Source organism: Vidua macroura, chromosome 21 (genome assembly GCF_024509145.1).
Source record: "Vidua macroura isolate BioBank_ID:100142 chromosome 21, ASM2450914v1, whole genome shotgun sequence".
Lineage (NCBI taxonomy): Eukaryota > Metazoa > Chordata > Aves > Passeriformes > Viduidae > Vidua > Vidua macroura.
Window position 1 is genome coordinate 8038609 of NC_071591.1, and position 26586 is coordinate 8065194.

General features: G+C 45.0%; 1 protein-coding gene and 1 long non-coding RNA gene across 2 annotated transcripts in view; one reads left to right on the top strand and one right to left on the bottom strand.

The window, feature by feature from the left end:
- The window catches only part of PAPPA (pappalysin 1), a 173690-nt gene that overhangs the window by 67432 nt on the left and 79672 nt on the right, over positions 1-26586 (bottom strand). The window contains exons 8-10 of the mRNA XM_053996450.1: positions 16779-16907; positions 15102-15193; positions 2363-2559 (exon numbers count right to left, since the gene is read on the bottom strand). Coding sequence (XP_053852425.1) covers positions 2363-2559; positions 15102-15193; positions 16779-16907 — 418 coding nt within the window. The remainder of the gene's footprint in view (positions 1-2362; positions 2560-15101; positions 15194-16778; positions 16908-26586) is intronic.
- LOC128817700 (uncharacterized) lies at positions 7605-11712 on the top strand. Its single transcript, XR_008440260.1, has 2 exons — positions 7605-8704; positions 11089-11712. It is a non-coding gene; the product is annotated as an uncharacterized LOC128817700 (long non-coding RNA).

The window sequence follows — 26586 nt, forward strand, 5'->3', positions numbered from 1 at the left end:
ACAAGGCACATGGGCAGATATTGCTGAGAGATACCACGATGACCAACCAACTTGGGATGCAAACTCCTCAGAAAAAGCCTTGACAGAACTATGACAGTCATGCAGAGAACCTGGTGTTGAGATATCTAAGGATGAGAAACATTTTAAGTCAGGACATGCTTAAAATGTTTTAAAGCGCCTTGAGAATGCTGGGGCAATGATGAGAGGCGGGGATGGCTGACAAACAGGCAGCTTATGTATTCTGTATATTGCTGGGCACTGCACTCAAACATATCTTTCATGGCATTCCTGATGAGAAGCCAACACAAATGCCACTCTGATTAATCAGGAAGCTACCCAGCAACAACATGAAAAGTTTGCACAAGACCAACAAGCACACAACCTACTCTGAAAGGTATCTGGGTGAGGAAAGGTGCTCTTTTCATCAATACAGAAAACCCCTAAGGCTCAGTGCTTGTGCAGATAATGAAGCCAAACATGTTTACACACCAGTGATCATTACATGCAGCGATTAGAGGAGATCTTAGGTTAATTTTCATCTCCACAACCTAACAGACTGATGACCTGCTGCCCCACCTAACCTCTCCAGTGTGACAAGTCAGGTGCTTTCCCAAGACAACTGTCTTGTTCCTGGGGGAAACAAAAACTTTCCCATCATCTATATGATTAAAAAGGTCAATGAACCCCATGCACTCAAACTGGTGTAATAGGACCAGCTGAGCTAAAACAAAAATTCTTTTTGCTGGAGGTAAATAGCACACTGTTATCTCGCCAGGGGCCAGGCAATAACAGGAGGCATGTTCCCATTCACTCTGCCAGTGTGTGATACGCCACTGCTCTGCCTATAAATACAACAGCTTTTGGGTTTTTTTTGCCACTTTTTTTTTTTTTTTTTTTTCCTTAAACAAGGCTGTAACATCTTCATCTCATCTGGGTACAACAAACATGCCTGAGTTGTGTCTACACAGCAGGGCTTTCTGTTGTGTGTGTGCATGGTGGTGGTTTTTCCACCACAGGACTATGTGTTACCTACTGTGTGGTGTGGCTGAGCTCCTACCAGTGCTTCAGAGAAAATCAGGGCAGCTCTGGAGCAGCTGCACGGGGACAGAATGCCTGGGGACATGCCCAAAAAGCAGCACCTGAACTGGAGCCACTGGCCTTTGGTCTGCACAGGGATCTTGAATGAGAAAGAAGTTGTGAAGGCACAAGCAAGGGTCCAGAGGAAAGTTCCTTTTACAGTGCAAAATAATAAATGAGACCATGACAAAAAGTCAATACTAGGCTTGGGATTCTGTCTTGATTCTCTGCCAGCTAACCACGCTTTGTGCATTTAGAACTGACCTGGTCATTAATTTGTTACAGACTTGTGCGATGTGAGCAAGGCCAAGTCTCTTGCATAAAGATGTTTTCTCTTGCAAGCCAACTGGAAATGCTTAGCATTTACTATTCACAGAGAGATCTGCTTGTCATATCTGTGACACGGCACTCCTCTCTGCACTGCCCACTCAAGACACCTCTTGGATAATTAGATTCTTAGAAAAACTTTTCTGCATCCAACCAGAAGTCAGCCAAAGTTGATTAGTGTGATAAGTTCTGTGTCTCTAGTAAGGGACAACAGTGGGGGCTGAAGGAAGAATATACAAAGCAGCTCTTATACATGAAGAGTCTTTCCCTCTAGAAATCATCAACAAGCAATGTGAGCTTTCCCAAATCAGGTTGCATCTGAACTGTTGTATCGGCATCATGTACAGCTCTGTTTTCCAGACATCTATCTAATGTTTTTTTGAACTCATTTGGATCTAATTCTCTCAAAGAGACAAAAGGTAAAGTTATGGTAACTGGAGCTGTTTATGTTACAAAGGAGACATAGGAGAAGGGGGTTAAAGCTAATGAATGGCTTTGGGAATGGACAGGACCTTTCTCAGAATAGAACAATAGGGTGCTTTTATGGAACTGGGAGGCAGAAAACACAAAACTATAAAAAAGAAAGAACACTCTTTTGTATTATTCAGCATTAGCCTTCAGAACTCATTGCCACAAGCTCGTTCCCTGTGCTTGCTGTGAAGAGCCCGTCTATGTCTGTGGTGATGATGGTTGGGAGAGGTGACTCCTGCACAGCTCATTGAATCAACCCAGCCACAACTTCAGCCAGTTCCAGTTGGGTGACTGGGACTGAATTTCAACTCATCACTACTAATCAGGCTCAGAAAGAGAGAAGTTGCTGCCAGGGGCCATCCTTGGTGAAGCAACAATTGAACAGGCAGGGGTAGCAGCACTCCTGAATGCTGCCCAGTGAGCTCCACCTGAGAGCATTGGTCCTTGCTGGGCTTCCAGGAGAGGAAGAGGAACAGGCTGTCCTTACCTGGGTTGCTGCTGGCTGACCAATGACCACCCACCCTGGGCACTGCTGGTCACTGTGGTGTGAGACAGAGACGTTGGAAGCCCACTGATCCAGGAAGCCTTTGGGAGTGTAAACGCCACAGTCTTTGATGCTGGTCATTTGCTCAAATTCCTCACAGACTCCATCACCGTCGTGGAAATAGCACCTGCTGGGTTCATCTGCCAGGGGAAACAGAGAAAACAAACTACACGTGTCTGCAGGGTAGTTCTTAGGACCTGATACCATCAGTGGTCATGTATCTGCTGTGTCAGGTCACTGGGAGGTGGAAGCATGGAAGCATGGAAGTGGTCAATGACCTAGAAGTGATATTGACCACTTCTAGGTCATACCAAGGTGATTTAAATAAAGCCAAACAACAATAGACAACTTTTGTATTGGGCAATTCCCTGAAGCTATTTCCCAATGTTAGGGGGATTCTGCTTATTTTCATCTATCTCCTTTTTAAAGACACAGAAGAAAGCAGAGATAGAAAATACATAGAGAGGCAAATGTGGGTGTTGGCATAATTCCACCAGCTGGGACGGAAAAATGCCAGCAGAGGGTTTGGTCTAAAATGTTTCCCTTTTTGTTTTTAAAAGATATCTGCAAATCAACAACAACAACAGCAACTGTGGCTGTAGAGATAGTGAAAACTGCCAAGTTCACAGTTGTAGTGACCAAAGGGCCAAACAGATCTGTTTATCCAAGGCAGATACAGTACACACAGTGTGAGGGTGAGTTTGCCACATAAACACACAGCTTCAACCAACATGACTCAGATTTGACCTGAAAGGATCAAAAGCAGCAGGAGACTTTATTATCCTTGCCCATTTATTCTGTGGCTTCTCTAATGAGACTGCCAACAAAGATGCCAAATTTTTGAGGTTGTTTCTGTAACACTGGCCCATTAAAAACTGAACTAAGATCCATCTACTCTTTTCAAACAGACTGCATAGCAATAATGACTTTCAGTCATTAGAGTACTCTGTGAAATGGAAACCTTTGACCTGTTGGTATCCTATTTTGTATTGTATTATCATTGCCAGTCCCCAGAGGTATCCAGTTCTGACAGCCTGTTGTATTTTCGTCTGGCAAATAAGCCTGTTGAAAAAATGGTAGGAAATTAGCCAGAGCTTCTAGCTGGACTGATGGAAAGGATCCCTAAGGAGAATCCTGCTGGTAGCACTGGACTATCATGAGCTAGGTGTCAGAAAATCCAAGGGCTGCTCAATTTTGAGCTACTTCCAATCTACTAAATCCCCTGTTTTTCTCCTGGTTTACACAGTGAAATACCATCATGAGCCAGAAAACATCAGTTTATTGCTATTCAGTTATTTAATTACTTTCACTCCTTTTCCTCCTGTGCAAGATTCCAGGTCTTTAAGAGAAGGTGGCTTTGAAAGAATAGGGAAGTCTATCAGGGAAATATGTCATTATGGTTTGATTTCATCACAGCCTCTGTGGACAACTTCTGTACATGGATAAATGTAGGGAACTGTGTATTTGACAGGCCAGACCTCTGAGCTGGTGAAAAGGAGCACAAGTCTGGAAGTGTTTCAGCTGTATGGGTGCAGTCCTGAATGAATATTTCCAGGGTGGCCAAATTTCTTGCCCTTACATGTCACATCTTAACATCTTCATTTGTCTGGGAGCCCCCAAACACATATCCCACCCCTCAAAGAGCTCAGAGGAGGGCTTGGGGGAGTGTTTCCCAGGCAAGAGATGACAATGGCACCTGGGGTGTCTGGGTGGATGTGCTGATGGACCCTAAGGCAACCAAGCAGTGCTACCCCCATGGGGCTCATTCATCCCTGGGAGAGCCATGCCCCGAGTCTGGCCAGCTCAAGGAATGGGTGGAACGAGAATGTCACTGTGATGGCCATGGAGACAAACTCTTGGTTCCTTCACCTTATCCTTCTGTATCTCCTGTCCTGCTCCTCTCCCACGTCAAGGCACGAGTCAGGTGTCAGGACAGTAGGATACAATTGATTGGCTTACCCACTATGTCCCAGTTCGAGTGAGAGGCCCAACAGAAATCTCTGAGAAATATTCAGCCGTAAAAAGACTGAGGTCAGCAATCAAAAATCCTCAAAAACAAATGCCAAACAGATGCAAATATGCATTTTTGGAAAAAAATAATTTCTTTGTCATTTGATGAAAAGAGGCTTATTTCTGTAAAAAGGAGGGGGGCGGGGGGATGAAAGGAAAATACCTACACTGTTAAAAAGGCCTGACCTTCAGCCTATAAACATATGCACAGTCAGATATGCACACGTACAGTGAAACATCACCACCCTGCTGCACACCCACGCTGACAGAAACACTGACACACAAACGTACGGGCGCTCCCTTTACACATCCCCGACTCAGCCACCCCCCATGCAAACACATACCCACAAACTCACAGCCTAATTTTAGGCACATGCATTTAGACAGTGTTTCCCAGCCTTCCCAAAGCACTGGCTTCTTTTCACGACAGGCACTGAAGTAAGCACAACATTTATAGAGCAACATACTCCTGCACTGGCTCCAAATGCTCCCTCCTAATGTGATGATAAACGTAATGGGTTTCTGATAAGATCATGTGTTTGGGATAAAAGAATACTCAAGGCCTACTTCAGCCCGATGACTTAATTCATACTCACATGAAGGGGAAAGCAGTCTTTGAATAGCTGTGATCCAGGACAGTGTGTGATCCTAACAGAGGCTAATTTGTTCCTGATTATGCCTAAGACCCCAATAAATCTGTCTGCTCAGAGTCTGCAAAACCCGAGGGAGGAACCGAAAGGAGAGCCTGAGATGTCTGAATTAAATAGGGGCTGCCTAAATGATTAACCAAGTCCTGCTGAACTGCACTGTCATGAGCCCTGGAGCTGTGCTGGCCCTGGAGAGCCACTACATCCATGGGACAGCACTGTGCACAGAAGCTGAGAGATGAGGCACCCACTCACCTTTGTGTGCTCTGAAAAATGATGAGAGAAACTGGCTTTACAACCCTGGTTACTTTTAAGGAAGATCTGTTGGTCTCACTATTGACTCATGACACCGTGTGCATTGAGGAGAGTGCTGGTGGGAAGAGGGGAAGACCTTTCCTGCCAGTGGGCTTCCCAATTCTGAGTGATGGCAAGCAGGGTTATTAAATCCTTCCCAGACACAAGGGCACCAACCTTCAACAGCTAAATGTGGTGCATCACTGTGTGGGCTGCCAAAAACTAGTAGAGGTTCTTCCTTCAGGTGTTGGGCATCAGCTCTGACTGCGGATTCTGGCGGTGGTCTTGGATGACTGGCAGGTTACATGTTGAGCTTTACATTTTCATGAGCAAAGCAAAGAACAACCAGATTGTTTCTTCCTACAACTGCCCTCACAAAATAAAAACTAACAGGCTTTTCCCCTTTCTTCAGTGGTGGGAACAGAGCTCAGTTATATTCATAGAGTCCTACAGGCTCAGAGCCAGAGAGGACAGTGTCAGGAGTGGTGTATTTCTAGGAATGAGTAGCTAATGGCTTTATTCCTATAATGATGCAAAATACTTTTTCTGTTCTCTTCTTAATTACTGTGGCACTAAATGCATCCATGGTCTTGGCAACATGAGCTAATTTTTGTCTCTACAGAGGTCTAGAGGCTCCCAAGACCTGGTGATGGTCAGGGACTGGTCATGCATGACCTGCACCATGGACTGTGTTCATCAACACTGTGGACTTTGCACTCCAAAGATGAATCTGATTTGAAGGAGATATGGAAGAAGAGAACATAAAGGATATCTGATTTGTCCTCAAGGAAGAAATGACTTCAAAAAATTAAATGGCAGTTGTCTGGAAATCCAGCTTAAATCTAGAACAGTAAAATGTCTGGAGGCATAGCACCTGGCAGCAGGAGAGAGCATCTCTGGGGGATTGACAGCAGATGCTGGAGGATGCTGAGCTGAACTCGGGGAACACATTTTCATTCAGGCAGCCCGAGCCCTTTTTCCCTTAGAAAGTTCTTACTGAAGGCAGAAAAACTTTAGGGCCAAACCAAAGTTCTTGTCTTGCCCTTGTTTTGGGAAAAGGCAGTCTCCAATTCAGCAAAGATTTCTGTGACATCTGGGAAACCCTGAAAGAGGCTCTGTGGCAGCATCAACCTGGAGAAGTGTGACTTGAGGAAACAAATTGGCAAGACCTGTTTTGCTAACTCCTGAAGTCAGGCTTTAAGATCCAAAATAGTCTTGGGGTTCTTGTGTGTTGCACCAGAAAATTATGCAAACTCCATCTCTCCTTGCTTCCTCAGCTGTCTTGGCACAGTGCAAGAGGCAACTTTTTGTACTGAAATACAGATCCCTCCTCTGGAGTTCAGAAATAAAAGGATGCCTGAGATAACAGAGATGGTTTAGAGAGCACTGGGAAGCACTGACCAGAGCAGTCTGGTCTGGATAAGCAGGTAACTCCCCATCTCCTTTACCAGTTTGAGGAGAAGCTGGAAAATCATCAGCAAAACGAGTGAAGCCTGATAGACCAGCAGGCAGACATGCAGGACATGCACTTATCTGTGATAGGCAGCCTTCCACCTCATGAAATAAAGAAAAAAAGAGAGATAAAGAGATCCAATTCATAGCACAGGGCACATCCTCAAATTAGACTTTGAATGTCTGAGCAGGGTTGTCAAAGTGCTGGGGACTGACACTGGGGGCAGTTTCCTGTTTTCAGCCAGGACACGGTGATTGGCATCGGCATAGTCTTCTTTTGTGCGGTAACTACCATTTTTTTAAAAGGCCAGACAAAAAAAAAAAAGGAGTATTTTTAAGTTCAGCTGTTTACATAGGGATGTTTCCAACTATAACAATCCTCATGCCACATAACTATTTGTTCAGAAAAGAAAAAAGAAAAAAAAAAGGTATGGGGGGGGTGGGGACAAAAATGCAGAAGCATTGTCTCAGAGTAACAAATTCTTGGAACAGAACAAAATTTGCATTTTAACCCCTGAAAGGTCTGTCCAGAGGTGAGCAGGCTTTCAGGCACAGCAAAGGCCAAACCCTAGGCTCACCAAAGTCAGCAGCTTCTGCAGAAGCAGGGTTTTACCACCACGTCACTTAATCGGCATCTCCAGCACTGGTGTTTATGTTCACACAGAGGAGGAGAAATGTATCCAGAGGTTTCTGTCACAAAAAGGGAAATAATTCCACTGCAGATCACATGAACTCGGCGGCTGAGTGACCGCAGAACCTGCTCCATTTATTTCTATGGGAGTTTCACCTTTGGCTTCAGTGGGAAGAGAGTGAATAACATGGCCTGCTTCCAGGATATCTGCTAATCTCTTCTTTAATATTGAAGAAGGCAGAGACAGAGATATTTCCTGCTACAGTAAAATATTCAAGAGTTACTTTCCTTCCTGGATGTTCTGATTGAAAGGAGGAAAACCATTACATGGAGCTTGGGCAGACCTTTCAGAATAAAGTCACATATCAATAAATGGTGACGTCTTCCTTCAATGAAATAAAACAGACACCTTGGGAATGAAGGCAGCGTGGGTGTTGCAATCTACTGCAGAACATCCAGGGGCCTCGCAGGAGGTTTTTTTTCCGTGGAATATGACAATCATGTCTGAGCATCTCCTGAGCAGAGCAGGCAGGGATAATGCCTTTGCGGAGCGCGGCTCCCTGGTAATTCAGCTGCTTGTGGAAATGCATTCCTGGGCGTGACTGGCTTTCTTTGTGTGGTGGGACTCGGCTCCTCGCTATGATATAGCAGTCGGAGCACCAGAATTATGCAATTGATCTGCCTGCTGCAGACAGATACAATTACAATTCCCTCACAGAGCCTGGCACTGAAATTTGATATTTCACCTCCAAGAACATGAGTCTTTGTCACTTAAGAGAAAGGATATTTCCCATGGCTGGTGGTGGTAGCAAGACCTTGTCTGAGCTATCACTGCCAAAGTGGTCATTCCCAGCCCTGGTAATCAGGAATGACCAACAGGACCCAACACAGCCCTCCCCAACCCTGGTAACCAGGAATGACCAACAGGACCCAATAGAACCCTCCCCAACCCTGGTAACCAGGAATGACCAACAGGACCCAACACAGCCCTCCCCAACCCTGGTAACCAGGAATGACCAACAGGACCCAATAGAACCCTCCCCAACCCTGGTAACCAGGAATGACCAACAGGACCCAACAGAGCCATCCCTGACCCTGGTAACCAGCAATGACCAACAGGAACCAACACAGCCCTCCCCAACCCTGGTAACCAGCAATGACCAACAGGACCCAACAGAGCCATCCCTGATCCTGGCAACCAGGCATGGCCAACAGGACTCAGCATAGCCCTCCCCAAGCCCTGGCAACTAGGTATTGTTGTAACAGCACTAACACATTTGTTCTCTTCCTATCTCACCTTGTTTCCTTTGATTTTGATATTATGCAGATTTATCAGCTCAACTTGGAAACTGTTCAACTGGAAGTCTTGAGGTTTCTGCCACACAAGGGAGTAACCGTTATGACCATGAGAAAGGTGGCCAGCGTGGCCCTTTGAGACACCTGGCACACTTGTTTGGGAGGAGGAACACAAGAGTAAAAACCCAGAGGTGCCATTCCCCAGGGAAAACAAAGTGCTTGTTTGTGCATATGGTTGGATGTTACTGCAAAGGAAGGACTTGTGCTCAGCCTCATCCTCTGAGAACAGTTGTTGTTAAATCACAAAGGATTCTCTCCGAAAGGGAGTATGACCAGCTGTGCAAGCCTCTCAGATCCACAGAGAGTAAAGTGTGAGGGATGCAACAAGTAGAAGAGTAGTTCTCCTGCTGGACTCTCATTGTAGCTGTGTCCTAAAAACTAAAGCTGGATTGAGCTGGGTTGGAGTCACTGGCCTAGGGAAAAATGCAGGCAAATACCACTCCAACCCACATTCTCCCCCACAAAAAAGCATCTGTCCTTTGTATTTTGCTGCCTGAGATGTCTGCTCTCTCTGCTCTGTGGCTCAGCTGGCCTTCCTAGGATTGCACTATTAATGATGACAGTCTGAAAATCACTTTAAGAGACTTTACGAGGATTCTGTGATTACTAACTTGCCAAATGAGTGCTTAGACATTTCAGAACATGCAGCCACACTTCTGCAAGCTGCAGGAAACAGTCAGCTTCAAAGTATTTGCCTTAAGCTGAAGGAGTCACACAAATATCATCTGAATAACCCCGGCCAGTAAATTCATGACTATTTGCCATGAAATTCTGCTATAGAACCTTAGCTGCTTTAACAACAGCAACTCTCTTTCCCAAGCTCCTTGGTCAATGCTTTCACCTTATTGATGCCCTGGGAGATGCTGAGTTTCTCTTGCAAGGTGGCTCTGTTTCTCCCATGCTGTTGTTCTACTGAAAGCCCTTGGCAGGGTCAGCCAAGGCCTATTTAATGCTGGTGAAAGAAGGCAAAATCACCATTAGCTGATGCATGGGGCCACGGTTTGGGCAGCCAAAGCTGTGTTCCTGTGCAGTAGTATGAGGAAGGGAGGGGGAGAGGATGGGAGCGCTCTCAAAGCATGCCCACAATGAATATGGATGGTCATCCATCAATTTATTTTAAGCACATTACTTCTCTGTCAGAAAGGGAAAAAAGGAAAAAGAAAGAAAGGAAAGAAAAGACATATAAAATTAGGTTTGTGTCACTCATTTAACACTGCAATTTCCCCAGAGGATTATGCACCAAACAGAGATAGCAAGCTCATGAATATTAATCATTTCCCTGAATGCAATGCAGCCCACCAAACAATAAGATTAGGGGAAAGTGCTATGCTTAATTTATGGATAATGGGAGAGGTAAAGGATAGAGCTCTCACAAAGGTAAGGCTCACAGCTGGAGGGAGAGGCCTCTGAGGAGGAGGAAGACAGATCCAGATTTGTAAGGTAGCAGAAAAACATTTGCAGCCAAGCAGGAGCAAAAGAAAAGGTGTTTAAGGATCATTGTCAAATTAAAATCATACTTCTCCCTGAACAACCACTGGTGACTAATGTTTCGAGCATGCCAGAAATTGGTGGTAAATTCAAGAGCTAGATATATTTATTTTCTCTTTGCCTCTGCTCTGTGTCTTTTCTTTGTACTTTATATCCCTGAGGCCCTGATCCCACACACCACTGAGATGTGTGTCTAACCTGAAACATTCCCATTCTTCAGGGTGACCACTCCCATCTGGAAGTCAGTGGAAGCTCTGCCCTGTTTTGCTATAAAAAGGCTTTAGCCAAGAGTCCCTTATAAGCAAAGGAGATAAAGTATAGCAATAACAACACCAATAAGATGTGACTGAAGCCCCTATAAATTACCTGGCAAACTTAAGGGGAGATAGAAGTTCTGGAGCTACTTCCCAGCTGTGTTTCAATGTGTCTATCAGTCTTTACTCATCTCTTTTCATATTACTTTCTCTCCCCCTCCCTCCCTTTTTATTGATCTCTGCATCTTTTTTATTATATCCTTCTCTTTCTTCAGCACTGGTGAGCTAAATCAATGCATAATGCACATCCCACTCCACAAAAGGAATGCAAATGAAAGCTGGGCTCTTTTTCAATGTCCCACATATATCTGGGTGTGCAGTGCTGGTGTGTGGGAGAGTGCACACCAAGGACAAGGTGCTCAGCTGTGCCTCAGACACCCATTTCTCAGCACTCCGCTGGGAATGGATCAAGTGCTAAGCCCCGGGTTCCCACCACTGTGAATCATAACTCTTACAAATGGGGTCTGTTTTACACAGGACACGTCGGGTTGAACTTGGCTGAGATCCGCGGTAACCGCAAAAATCTGTTATCCCGGGAGGGATCAGGAGCAAGGTGAAAGGAAAGCAGCCCAGAGGTAGGAGAGGGGTGCATCAGTCACACGGACATGGCTTTGAATCACCTGTCTCCTACTAATCAAAAGGCAAAGTGAAACTTTCCCCGTGGGACCAAATTCTGTGTGGAAAAGATAAAAATATGCAAAATCCACTACAGGAAGCGTCTGGAGGTGGGGGGGGGAGAAAAGGTAGAGATGATAAATTTCACAATGGGGAAGGACGAGAGTGCTGCAGAACTTAAAACAAGGAGCACTGCCAGATGCTTCCATTAATTAATTAATTAATCTCACTGTCGCTCTTCAGCATGTTGCAGGAAGAAAATGCTATTAATCTTCTCTGTTTTCTGTTACTCGGCTTTGTGCTTGGAGAAGGCCAGGACAGCCTGACAGTGAGACCACACAGTTTTCTTCCCTGCCTCCCTCCTTCCTTCCCCCGCACCCCTCCTCCCTGGCAGAGCAGATTGATCCACGGTTATCTGATTAGAGAGGAAAGAAGGAGGAAAAACAAAAGCAAGACAAAAAAATAAAAAGAGGTTTAATTTTATTACAGGCACTAGTGCAAAGTGTCTTGAGAGCTTTGTGCCATTTAGTCAAAGGAAAGTTGGACCAATTAAAAAAGCCCATAAACACCATGATCCTAAAAGGCAAAGGGAGTGAGAGAGGCTAAGGGACACCTGCAAACAGGCTGCCTCCATCCCTGGAAATATCCAGAACGCAGCTGAACATGACCCTGAGCAACATGCTCCAACTTTGAAGCTGGCTCTAACTTTGAAGTTGGCCCTCCTTGGACCAGAGACCTCCTGAGACTGCTCTGAACCTAAATTATTCTGTGATTCACAGCTCTGAATCTAAAGCCTGGTGGTGCTTGCGGGCTCTGTTGTATTTTTCTCCTACCGAGCGAGGTGACTTGCGTGGTCTCTGCTTTCGGAGGCAGGAGCCCACTTGGGCTTTGCTATCAAACCTCCTCCTCTGGAACCCGCCCACGACGCCCCTTCAGCCCCGTCTTTAGCAAACAAAATGTTTAGCAGTTCTTTCCAGCCACGTGGGACCCAATCCTGCAGACAATTTGTGACAAGCATTGCATTCACTGTTGTGGTTAGATTTGCTGAAGTCTAAAGAATGCCTTGTGGTAGTTCAGAAACATGCCTGGAAGAAAGCATTTGCAAGATCAAACCCTGAGGCCCCCGATTCAACAAAGCCTCTGAACATGTGTTTGAGGCTCACTGAATTCTTTGGTGAAGGGGAGTGATTCCCGGGGCTCTGAAGAGCTACATAATACAACAAGAACATCACTGAAAAAATAACACTCTCTGAAATAACTGCTTGTTGTTCTACAGGATTATAACATGTGTTAGCCTTGTAAACATGGAAATAAATTACACTTATTTTTCTGTGCTCCTGAAACGGGGACTCAAGAATTCTGTATTTTCCAGGAAAACACCCCACCAATATCAAAGAAGACTTTTGTTCAGCTTAAGGCAGAGGATTAGGTGTGATACTGTTAGATTGTGGAGAATGCTGAATTTCTGCTCTTTTTTACTATTATTTATTATGTAATATGTACAGCCACTCACTTCCCCAACATCTTTATATTTTCTGGTGAGATTTTAATGCTTGATATACCAAGCAGAATATAAATCAGCACTGTTCATTTGTCTGAAAGACAAACTGGCAGTGTCTCCATAGCTCTTGGGGTCATAATTCATGGTGGTCCAGCCAACAAGAGCCAACAGGATGTGTTTCACAGGTACTAGCTCCTCTGAACCTCTCCTAGAGACCTGAAGGCAGTATTTTCCTGAAAACAGCACTGGGGCTGCCCTCACAGACCCTGCAGAAGCACTGAGCCCATCACCACCACAGCAGTCACACCAGCACAACTGTGAAGTCACACAACCAAGCATTTTTAAGATCTCTGTTCCTGCACCTTCCCTTTGATTCAGCTAATTTGATTCATCTGAGTCCCCATATTCAATATTTCACAAGGAATTTGATATCATTTGTTTTGTAATCCAGGATCCGTGCAAACCACAACCTTCCAAAGCCCGTGACAAACAAACAACTTTTTTGCCCCTGGAATTCCCCTCTCCTTTCCAACACAAGCAAATCTGAAAACCCACTTCCTCTGTCATGGAGTAGAAAAGTCTGTATGTTTTATTTGCTTCATTTTCTAGTCAGACTGCTGTCAGACAGCTTTGTCCCACACTCTCAGGAAGCCCTGTTGCTGCTCCTGGAGTTGGATGGGAGATGAATGGCTGGATGATGGTGGGTGGATGATACAACTGGACTCCATGATCTTAAAGGTTTTCCCAAAATAGCCAATCCCATGATTTTATATAAAAAATAGCATAAAGCAGAGTGTTGCATACCCCTGGGACACCACTGTGTGGTCCAAGGCTTGGGACACCCCACTCTTACTCCTGTCCATGGACTTACCTGAAGCATTTGCAGCTCCCACCCAGCCCACATCACCTGGTTTCCTGGAAAACCAATGGACACAGGGGAGGACCTGGGTCATGTCCTAATGTAACGCTGGGATGTGCTCAAAGCACAGACCTGGACCAAGGAATTCAGCCCTGCTGTGGAGCAGGGTGATACAGACACAACCATCCAGCACCAGCCCAAACCCTTGCTGGAACCGGCCTCACACCACGCCTGATGTCTGGGGAACCCAAAACATTTGCGTAAGTGTTTATCCCACTTTCAAAATATTATGACTAAAATCTTGCAGTGCTTGAGGCTCTAAGGCAGCAAGTTACTTTGTAACTTCAAGACCACCAATTGTCTCAATTAGTCTCGACCATAAATATCCCTGATTTCAATAGAATTATTTACATATGTAAATAAGTACATCACCAAATCAGGCCTCAAGTCTCACTCACAGTGTGGGAAGCTGAAGTAAAAATGTAGCTGTTGTGATGAGCCAAGCAGTCCCCAGTTTACCACCCAAGGGAAACATGGTGCCTGTGAGGTCCATTCTACGTCACTCCAGGCACAAGAGATAATGGTCAAATTGCCAAAAAGAACAAATTTCAGACTTGCCAACATTACATTATCTGCTGAGGACTGAAGCCCTGAGCTGAAGGCATGGGATCACTACATGGGGCAGGGTGTTTGCTTGGGCAGTCCAGATAAAGAATCTCATAAAATGTCTTGAGAAAAAGCCGACCCTCTATAAACATTAGCTTTGGTTCCTGAAGCTCTGCATGTTTTGTTCTTTCCCAGACCTCACAGACCCCTGGGTGGAAAAAGCAACCCCACAATGTGGGGCTGCTCCACAGAAGGTGCAGTGTAAATTGGTCTCCATTTCCCTTCTCTGTCCCCAGCATTCCTAGAGAGTTTAATAAATATGTAAAGCTCAAAACTGCAGCCCCGATAGTTTGAGCATCTTCCGGCCATTGTGCTTACAGGTTTTGCTAATCAGAGCAAACCAGGCTTGCAAATGAAATCTGATTAAGTAGTTTTCACCTCTGAAAAAGGGGATTAGCCAGACCTTTGATCCTCAGATATTGATTTGCAACTCAAAGGAGGTGTGACCTCAGCTGGACTTGCTTCTGGTCTCAGTCCCTTCCCCTTTCACTCCTCCTTCTGTTTACCAGAAAAAAAATCAGTTCATGTCTTCTCACGTAGTCAGATCTAAAGCCTATTGAAGCCAGTGGAAAACCACCCACTGACTTCAATGGGCTTTGGATCAGTTCCACAATGGCTGACTTAGCCCTAAGTCCTGGGCTGTTTCAAAGCCAGCAGAACCAATTTCCCATCAAAATGACCAGAAGCTGGGAAGATATGTTCACCTTTCAAACCTACAAATTCCACCTTTTTTCTCTCTCCCATGACAACTCTTCAGCTGGAAATGCTGAAAGTACTGCTGGTTTTTCCCTTGCATTCTGCACTGAGTTGTTGCCCACCGTGGGTTGAAGGGCTCTGAGCCAGACTTACCGATGCAATTAAAGGACAACTCCTGCAGGCAGAACAGGGAACAGCCATCGCCGTTTATCTTGTTCATGTCATCACATTCTTCCCCCAGTTCTCTGCAGGCAAAAAGCAGTCAGCTGGCAAAGTAGCATCAACCTGGATGGTCTGTGCAACCCCTCTCAAGGACCCCAAAGCCCTAATATCTGGTACAGCATCTTTGTGTGCCCACCCCTAAAATGCCTCTCCCTTCCTCCTTAAAGGAAGGCTTTCATCATTCCTGCTTCACAGGCTCGCCTGGCCAGTTCCCTCCTGCACATGTGGATACCACTTGCTGTCCTCTGATGAGGATATGAGCAACTTCCTTCATAGCTGGTGTGGCTGTAGCTCAGCAGGTAGGGAAAAAGAGAACAGGAATCTCTGAAACTCTTTGTATTAAATCTGGAAGGGCCAGACTGTGACCCCAGCATGGGAAAAAACAAGGCATAAAGCCTGGAGTGTGGCTATTCCAGGTGGCAGCTCTTGGAGGAGAGCAGTCAACGGGGAGCAAGGGGTGTTGGGGACAGAGTCCTGCCTCGTGCCAACCCGCACGGCTGCGGCAGCGTGTGGGGAGAAGAGTGGGAACCAGATGAGAAAGGGGCTGCCACAGCTGCAAGTGGGGCCACAACCAACCAAGCTATGACACAGTCTGGTTCCTGCTCGCTCCTGAGGCAGCTCAGCTATTGTTTGACACTTGCTGTAAAGCCACAAGTGATGTTTGAGGAATGTGCAAACATAACAGTAGCAGAAAAGTTATGTAAAGCAAAATTAATCTGTCTTTCTCCACCTCTCTTTCCAGGATTGCCCTGGATTCATATGTTGTTTGATTGTTTTCTTTGTTTTCCTTGCCTGTTGGGCCTCTTCCTGCAAATATTTGCTGCCAGGTATATCATCTGACAGAGTTGTGCTGTGTGATAGCTGATCAGCATTATTTCAAGCAAATAATACTGGCTGGATTAAGCACTTGCTTGTTGTTACTTCCATATTTTAAATAATTAAATTACCTAATGCCAGGAAGCTTTGAAGCAGCAGCCTTAAGGGCCAACACAGTAAAGGAATAAACTCTAACATAGTTGTGAAGGATTGTTTTACATTTTCAGTGGCCTGGGGACTGGTGAGAGAGGGGAGCTGATTGAGAACATGCAATTCCCAGCACTCTCCCTCAGAGGCCAAATCTATCACTTCCAAATGCATCCCAGGTCTGGTGGCCAGTCAAACAAGGGGTTGCACCAGGAACTTGGCCCCAACACGTGGCAGAGTTTTACCCAGCTGCCACACACACGGGACAGCACGGCTAAGGACAGCAGTGAAGGCTGTGTGAATTTTTCCAGCACCGGGTCTGTGCAGGAAATGTCACATCCATGTATAAAGATATGGATACACGGGCAAACAGCATAAACAGCACAGAGCGTCCTTGCCTATTGATCCTGCTGTCTGGACTCCATTATCTGTATCTCTGTCTGTATCTCCTGGTGCCAGGAGAGAAGGGCCTACGTTACAATTAAATGTCATCATCCCGGTAATCATCAAGCACGTGAGTCATTATCTACAGATGAGAGCCAGCCTAACCTAAGGAGATATCAGAGGTCATCAATTCCTTCCTAGCCTCAGATTCTGGCTGAGGAGATGTGCCCAGATTTATCTGTTTGCTCGCTCCAGACTTACATTTGGATAATCCCGTCTCCACAGTATCCACTCCCAGAGATATAAACGAGGGCGGGGGAAGGCTCGCTCTCCTCCATCCCAGACACAATGACCACCTGGTATCTGTACGTGGTCCTGTCGCTCAGCTCCCTGCCAGACAAAAGGAAAGTCAGTCATTCATACAACAAAGGCAGCAGCAGCAAAGGGCAGAGAAAGAGGGACTGGAGCGGGGTTTGGCTGCCAAAAAAGCAAGGTACAGTTCAATCAGCTCCTCTCAGCGTTCCTACCTTGTTTTGATGGGATTAATTTTTGGTTGGGTGTCTTTTTTTTTGTGAGCACAATCAGCACTACCTTTGTCTATGCTTGATTTATGCATGACAGTGAAATAGGTGTAGTTCTTGACCACCTGACAGCTAAACCATTTCCTGATGAAAACCATGCATTTTGGTGAGTTGCTGCTTACATCTCCACCCACTGCAGAGCAGGCATTGCAGTGACACTGTGGCAGTGCCAACCCTCACCATGAGCAGTGGGAAACACTGAGAGCATCACCAACAGTCAACAGTGCTTCAACATCTGAGGAACCAGCCCTGTGCCTCACTGTGTTCAGCCTTGGACACTTCTGTTCCACGTCAGGGATAGCGCTACCAGCAAGTCTGTTCATTTAAGGAATTTAAAATACCCTGTTATTCATCATTATTATAAATACTCATTATTTCCTGAGCAGCCCTGAGCTCAATCCAACTGCACCTGGAGCCAGTGGGAATGTGATGATTTGTGTAAGCTGAGGATGTTTCAGTGATGGACAAATAAGTTATCCACATCACATATGGGCATTAAAAGAGAAAAAGGCATTAAAAAGTTGGTTTCTTCCAGAGCAAAAAATAGGATCCACACCACAGCACAGGATCAGGGTATTAGCATCGAAATATTCACAGAAAGAATTAGCAAACTGCTACATATTTATGCAAAGCCATAATTACCTAAAACCTGTGCATCTGTAAATGAGGAATAATATTTTTTTCATATGTAAAATGGGAATAATATAATCCTAATAAAAATGTTTAGCTCTTTCACAATGTCTTTTACACTATCAAGACTCAAAACCTTCCTCAAAGAAACTCATTTGTTGTCCCCATTGTGCTGGTTTGTAAAGCCATGGAGTGGCCAAGGCAAAATGATTTGCTCAAAATCATCAATCAGGTTAATTGCAGAGCAGGAAAGGCAGCCCAGCTCTTCCCTAACCCTGCCAGTCCTCTGCTCACTGCACTCACATTGCCCCAATTACTGACAGCAATATACATGGCTTTTTGTCACAGGAACTTGGTCAAAAAGCATCTACTAATGAAGTGTGTACTACGAGGAGATAAATCTACTACGCAGAGCAGCAAAGCCATTGAAGTGGATATCAATGAGTTACTGAAATCTTCAGGTTCATGAAATAAGTATCTCCTTACAACATTCATTAAATTAACAAGCATGACTTAAACTCCAATATCCCACATTATATTTTACAACAAAGCTGTTTCTCATGGGTACTGTGGCTGCAAAAAAAAACTGGCATTGAATGAACTGCACGCCAACTGCCCTGGGATCTGACTCTTTGTTACTGCACATGGCAATGGAATGGGAGTGCAACTCAGTGGAAGGAAAACAGAACTGGCTTTCTCATTCCTTCTGCACCTGAATCCTGTCAGCAACAATCCATGGCTCCTATTAGCTAAATTTGAGAGGTCATGTAGCACAAACAGTATCTTAATTCACCTACAGGCCGGGAGATGTCTACCCAGATATTGGTAAGTCTGTTTATTCAATCAAAGTGAAAAGTTTCAAACTTCTGCCCCTTTGGACTTGTTTAAAGCAACTGTTTTTCTGGGGGAAAAAAAAAAAAATTATAGGAAGTAACTAAAGTGGCCAAACACACACTGTAGTAAAATAATGAGGGTTTTCCTCTAGATTTCACTCCCAGATAAATCCACTTACTAAGATGTGAGGTTTTCATATATACTGATGAAATCAAAGCAGAGCCAAGCTTTGATTATTAAAGAGCAGTTATTTCTCAAGTTCTGTCTCAAAACCATTTGTAAAATATTTAAGATTAACAAGTACACTTGCAGAAATGTGGATTTTGTCACTGGGGATTTGCTAACCACAAAAAAAAAAAAAAAAGATTCAATTTTTTGAAAATGGTAACAAATGAACAGTTGGGGCAGCTACAAAATAAATAAGGCCACGCTGCTTTCTGATGCACTGAGATTGCAGTCCTGAGTGCAAAATAAGAGTTTGCAGATTCTGATTTTTGGTGTGATGTCCCCCAATACCTCCAGGTGATGAGGCAGGCTAAGAGCAGTGAGTGTGCCTTGCACATGGGTTTTACTGGAGGGAAGTATTTGTGCACACATGTAAGCAAAGGGACAACAGGAAAAGCTCACACTTGTTTGGAAGTTTGCAGAATACAGTGGAGAAAACCTAGAATTAAATCAAGCACAAGAGAGAATGTGGTGGGTGTGAATTATGAGGTGGCTGGAGATGAATGTGTACATGGGTGAATAAGACAGAAAATTGGAAATGAAAGTTATTAGGTGGGGAGAACTCTGACCTATTTAATTGTATGGATTAGCAATGGAAAATTTTGTATGGAGTACATTGGCTGCTGGCTTTGTGGCACTGGGCTGTGCTCTAACCCTGTCACCTGCTGCACATCAGGGAGGGGAGATATCCAGCTGCAACCTGCTCAAAGATGGAATGCTCTTGGAACCTTTTGTTGTGACAGGAAAATGACCCTTCAATTTCAGTGAAACAAAAAATCCCCTAACCAAACGCATTTATTCTCCAAAAAGAAGGTGAACAAAATCTCTGCCTCCTTACACATTATTTGCACAGTCTGGTTCCCCTTACTCCTCTGCAGTTTGGGTAGAAAATAAGAGCTATTAAGTTATTTATGCTCATGACACCCCAATTTCCTTGTCTTAGGTTAAAATACAAAGAAAGGGAAGACAAATGTCTGGAGACATGTGGTCCCTGTAGAGCAATGGCAGGTCTCCAGAAGGGCCAATCCTCCCCATCCTCATCCCAAATCCTCTCCTGAGCAACCTGAAGCTTCACAATCTTCCCTTCACTGGGGAACAGCAGGGGAACCCCAGGGTGTGACATCCAGGGCAGTGCCAACAAACCGGCTGTGCCCAGAGGAGCTCAGAAATAGGATGTCTGCTCCAGAGGGGCTCTTCAGCTACCACACAGACAGAGCTGGAGATGTGGCTGGACTGGAACACCAAAAAAACACCTTAGAAACTCAAAACTGAAGCATCATTCTTTCAACTAACTCTGGCCTGACACAACGAGTGACAAAAAGCTGACTGAGATGCATGTGGCATTTCACGATTCAACAACTGGAACGTGAGATACTTATATCCTCCTGAACTGTTAAATGTGTCATATTGGCAGCAACTGAGAGTTTCAGCATTCCTTCACAGTGCCCACATTTTGGAAAAATATAGCTGCTAAAGGGATGACATGTGCAATAGCCCAGGCAGTAATCCAGTCCTATAGTGAGGGAGGGAGGAATGCAAGAACAGGGAGGGGAAGGGTTTATTCCCTCTCTATAGCTATAGGATACCAAGGTTGACTGTATTTGGAGATGTCAGCAAGACAAGCTGTGCTCAAAGTGGTGATAAAAGTTTGGTTTCTGACCATTTATTTCCTCTCCCACCTTCCCTGGGAGCTGGTGGCACAGTGACAGGGACAAGGGGCACTTTCCACTCCGCTGCCGGGCAGGACCCGGCGCACGGTGGCTCTGTGAGGTGCAACTTAAGGAAGTGAGGGAGAAGAACGTCTTTAACATCAAGGATGTGAACAAACACTCTTCAAATGTATATCTATGGTCTTTTAATGACCTTTTCTAGAACTAAGTAAGCTGCATTGATCGCTGCAGCTTCCGCCTGTGGGGAGGCAGCCTTATTAAAAAGCAATGACTCAAGCCCTCTGCTTAGAGGGGGAATTAGGACGTGCCGTGTGAAATACCACGAGGGCAACTTTCCTGTCTGTTGTGGCAAGTGACAGATCCAGGGTCAGGAATATAGAACCCTCTAATTCTTTTCCTGTTTTTACTGGGGAGGCTGGGCAGTTGAGTTAATCTTGCTCTCTCTCCCCTCCAGGCGAGGGACCTCTGCTCTCAGTTTGGGTGTTCCTGGAAAACTTAATGGGAAAAGTTATACCTGTGGGAAGTTGGTTTTTAGTCAGACCAAGGTGGGTTTAAAGGATCACTGAATTTACAGAAGAAACACTCATGCTCTTGAGTTCCAGCAGAGCTGCAAGGGCTGACACTGCCCCAACCACATCTGCTCTGTGCTCGCTGTAAGGTTCCAGCATCTGAGGTCACACTCGAGATGCAGTGAAAGCATTGAGGGAAAGCAAATATCCAATGCCCCTTTTCCTACTACCATGGCATATATGTTTTTCCTACTACAAATAACAGCAGGAGGGTTTCTTATACAGCAAAGACTTGCTTCCAACAGAATTGAAAATATCCTTAAGGCTGAGCCCAGCTTCTGCCCTATGAAAAGACAAATGGTCAGACAGCAATGAAAGCAGACAGTGTTCCTCTTATTTAAGGACAAGATGACACAGGCTTAAGCATCCCCAATTAAATTAGGGCTGTCACAGCCAGTGTTGTGTGAAACAGCAAATTCTACACCTGAAGTGTCCTCATGAAGGACCCATCTGTCTTTGACCTTAAACAGCCACCAAACACTTGAGACAAAAGATGACATTTCCTTGCCATCTCTCTGCAGCCCAGAATGAGCCCTGGTCTGCTGGTGACAGCCCTGTTTCCCTCCAACACTGTCACCTTTGCTCTTCTTCTCTAGCAAGGAAGCCTTGCTGAGCAAAACAGGAAATCTGCTGGCAGCAAACAGCATCAACCCCACATCTTCCCTCGTTGCAATGCTTTAGATCAGTTGCCAGGGTGGACTGGATTACAACCACAAACAGAAGAGCTGACAGTCTACACCATCCCTTGCCCTGTCAGACACAGCCTGGAGCTGTCCAGTCTGTCCCCACATGCTGCTCACAGTCTCTGAAACTGCCAGTTCCAGAGGTCCTGAATTGCTCTGAGTATCCACAAACACCATGGTGTTTACAGGTTTCACTATCCTCAGGTGCTCCAAAAGCAACTGATAAAGAGTAAGCCAGGGGGACAAGGTCACTTTAGGACATCCCAAACAGATCTGCTCCCTGACTTCCATTCTTTTCCCCTCATTGCCATTGACTGCACAAATGCAACTGTTTTCTTCTCCTCTATCACACGCCCTCCCTTGCTCTGCCTTTTTTTTAATAAAAATGGCATGAGAAGCACGGCAGAAGATAATGAAGAGAATTCCTGCCTGGCTCTGCAGTCGGGAGAGAGGAGGGGCGGGATGCTGTAAACACAAGAAGGACGTCAAAAATCCCGAGCTCTTGCGCCGGGGCTGTTATTTCAGCTGTGGTCCAAGCTCTCCCTGTTTGGATAAGCCCAGCAACATGGCAGGTGCAAAGGCCTCAAAACAACTCTCTTGCCTCTCTCTCTCAGATACTGAGCTGACTCAGAAGACACAAATGCCAAGGAAATAGTCTTGGAGAGGCTTTTCTTTTTCTCTCTATGAGGAGAGAGGTGCTAACATGGCCACAGGTTTGCTCTGTGCCCTCCAGCTTTTTTATGCTTTGTTTACAAGCACAGGATTTGTTTACAAAACAGGGTAGATGGAGTACTAAATGAACATGAACACTCAGGGGCTGGGTGGGAGACTGGGGACTGTATGATGGATTTCTGCTCTCAAACTCAACCTAAACCTGAACTGGGTGTTTCCAAGGAAGAACCATGGAGCAGCCAATGGCCTGAACAGATAATCTCAGCTGAGCACTTGGTGGGTACACTCTGTACCAGCAGGACTCTGTGCTTTCTGAAACCCAGTCTCAACTTCTGATTCTGGCTGTGTCAGAAAGTTTAACTAACACCTAAACCAGCCACCTTGCCCACTTATGCAATAACCCATGGGCTTGGGACTGAAGTCAGAGGTTAAAGGATCCAATCTATTAGAAAAGGAAAATATCCTTTGATCCTTGGAATATTTCTAGGAACCAAAGCCACCACCCACTCTCATAATCACCACAAACCCAAACTAGGCAATTAGTCTGCAGCTCTGCTCTTGCTTCCATTGGTGTAAATCTGAAGTAACTCAGCAAAACACTGCAGGCTTAAACCACTGCAATCCAGCGGTTCATCTGTCCCTCTGAGGTGCATTTGGTGCTCAGAGCAGCTCCATGCCTGCACAAGGTGCCCTGGGGCAGGATTACATGTCTGCCTGTAGCACCTCTGCTCTGAAATCCAGGGCCTGTTTAGGACCTTAAACTCATTTGATTTTGAACTTTTTTTTTTTACACATACTGCTCTCTTCTGTCTTTCATGCAAGGACTGTTAAGTTTTCTAAGTAGCAAACCTATAGATATGTATGCAACTGATTTAACTCCTGCAACCTTTGATATAATCCTCCAAGTACTCGCCCTGTTATCAGTTTAAAACACAGAAGCATATTTAATAAAAAAATTATATATATATTATATATAATATATTATATATATATATATATATATATTAAATAAAAAGTTTGCAGCCAAGGCCTTAAAAATAGTTCTTAAAAAAAAAAAACAAACAAAAAAAAAAAACCAAAACAAAACAAAAAAAAAACCAAAAAACAATGTCAAGAGATTATTTTCTCCTCTCATGTTTAACAACAACAAAAATATGAACTTTTAAGGTGGCTGATATAAATGGACAATCTCACTGAGATTAGGTTACAAATCCTGGGATAAAGTAAATCCTCGAGGCCCTGGGCCTCACATGGGTGCTTGCACTAGACAGGCAATTTCACGGCAGCACACAGGTTAAGTGTCAGAGCACCTGGTTGCTATTAGAAGCAGGGAATGAAGGAAGGAAAAAAATCTGTTGTGTTTTCTTCTTCACTGCTGCACTCAGACCCTGAGCAAGATGGGAGCACTTCTCAGTGTGAGGCTCAGATGTGGCCACCCCAGGAGGGGAGGCTGGTGCGGTTAAGCTGAGGAAGGAAAGACTGGGGACACGAAATGCAGAAAACCCTATTTCCAACTGGCAGAAGCCAGCAGCTCTCCATTGATTTTGAGGGAATGATGCCAGTATCCTCCACCTGAGGACACTGCTCGGTGTCCCGGTGCAGCAGGGAGAAAACAGTAACGCAGCCAGCAGGCAGGCTGGGACAGGATAACTGCTGTCAAGGCCATCACTGTCACTGATGAAGCTCTGCCTGTTGCCTCACGCCTCTCTGTGAGCACTGCCTGGTTCCTGACACCCTTAACCACGTCCCGGCTGTGACGCGGTGTCTCCGTGCAGGACCGCCAGCGCCAGCCTGGTTACACACAGCGCGGGAGAAGTGCCTGATGCACGCCCTGCCCACCACACCCTGCGAGCCAACTTTTGGATCACCAGAAGGGAGCCAACTTTTGGATCACCACTGGGACTGCGAGCCCTTCGGCTGCTGCCCTCAGCCCTGTGCCAGTACACTGAGTTTGGGCAGAAGTCTCTTCCCAGTTTAGGGTGGTCGGCTTGGTAGAATAATCTTCTTCCCTTCTCTGAATCCAGACCTGACTTCTTGGATTTCTTTTTAACAGGCCTGAGCCAAGACCTGATTTTCAGAACTCAATACCCTCCCGTTTCCCTGTAATCCCACCAAAATGGTGAACAGAGCCATGGGAGCAAACACTCACAGTGTCTGATCCGAAGGCTCCTGGAGGCAGTGGAAGTTATTTTGTGCATTTTCAGTAGAGCTTAGATTGGGCCCCAAGTGAACACAGATGTTTGCAGTGTTCTCTGGTTTCACATCCCACCTCACCAAGACCTATTTTGGGGGTTCCAGGCAGGAGGGCTGTGGCCCTCCTCCTCCTTAGAAGGAGGGAGGGATAACAGACAAGGATGTGCTGTCACAGCAAGAGCAGAGCAGAGCACAGACATGGGTGAGGAGATGAGGCAACTCTTCCAGAGGAACATTTTGTCATTTCCCTCCTCAGGGGTTCTGTGTTTTGCCGTAAGCTGCTGCAGATTATGAGAAATCCTACTGGCTGGTCTCCAGTGGGATCTCTAATGGTTTAATAACTGAACATTACTGAACATACTTCCACTAGCCTCTTCCTAAAATCCCATCATGAGCTAATTTCCTCTATTGTCATTATATCTGCAACTGGTCTTACAGTTTAAAAAAACACTGTACCATTGTGAATAAATGATCTGGTTTACTGCACTGGGCTTTCAGGGACTGATAATTTGGGGTATCAAATTCCAGGCACTGTCTCTGTGGTACAATTTGAAAAGAAGAAGGAGTTTTCTTTCCACCTTGCTCTTCCAATCACAAAAGCACCAGGAAAATGCTGGAACTGGGATATCAGCATAGAAATGCCCAATGCCACCATTAATTTAAGGAGATCCTGACCAACAAGACTGAGAGAAGTTTGGGTGAAACCATCACAAGATGGGTGCCTTGGGCCTGCAGCAGGATCAGCAGGCTGTATGCCATGCAGTGAGACATCTAAAATCATGGAATTCCAGAATGGTTTGAGTTGGAAGGGACCTTAAAACTCGTCTTATTTCAACCCTTCAACTAGACCAGATTGCTCAGGGCCCTGTCTAACATAGCCTGGACACACTTTTGTCTTCTCTGTCGCCAGGTCCCACAAGATATAAAGGACAGCACAGGTATTTCAGTCAGACTGCAGCGTTCTTTCCAAACCCTTGCCTGCTTGAGTGTAGATTCAAATTTAACAGAGACTTGGAATGCATTTCCTAGGAAAATATATTAAAATAAAATGCCCAGGAAATGATCAGGCCAATAGTTCAGCAAAAGTAGCTGAGAAAAGCTGTATTGGCTGACTGATAAAAAGGTAGGTAACACATTTCTGCTACTTCTGTGGTATTTGAGGCTCACTCCAAGTTTTACAAGAGAGTTATTTTTAAATTGTTGCATAACACATGTCTGTCCAATATTTCTTTCCTCAATCAAGCAAAGAAAATGCATTTGTTATTCCTGGGAGATTTCTGGTGCTTCTTATCTTATTTAGAGCCCAAAATAAAGATGCACACAAGAAGCCAAACATCAGAGAGAAGTTATTATCCATGAGATAATGCACAGCCTAATTTACCACATATCTGAGACTGTTTCACCTGCAATAAATTATTTTACCCAGCAGGAAAAGTCCTGTTTGACCTTCTATTTTTTTTTTTTTTTTTTCTCCTGCAGCTAAGAACTCTGCTACTACTTCTAGGTCATGAGTTCAAATTCCACACTGGCTGGAAGTGATTAAATATATCAATTTCTAATAGTATATTTTTTGGATAATAATAGAACAGCTGGTAATGTTCACTTTTTAAGGGACATTTGCACATAGATAAGTTGTAGTCTACAGGTTGATCTCTCTACAGCCTCTGTGTATTGCCCAAGAGGTACTTTGGAGATGGAATCCAATGTAGCAGCAGTCCTTGGGGAGTCCCTGGCTGGAGCAGAGCTGATCCCGAAGCCAAGTGTCACTCCCCAGATGGGGCAGTCCCTCTTTCCTGAAATAATTTATTTAGGAGTGGCGGCTGTGGGGCATTTAGAACAATCCCATCCTTCAGAAATAGACCCAGGCTGAAAAATTCCCCTGGGGTGCCTTGTCTTGGGATCACAAAACCATAAAGATATCAACCCGCCCTTACTACCTTTATTCTTGCATCATGTGCAGCCGAGCCAGAACAGGAGCTACGGATTCTGTCAAGTGCCAGCTTTAGTTACAG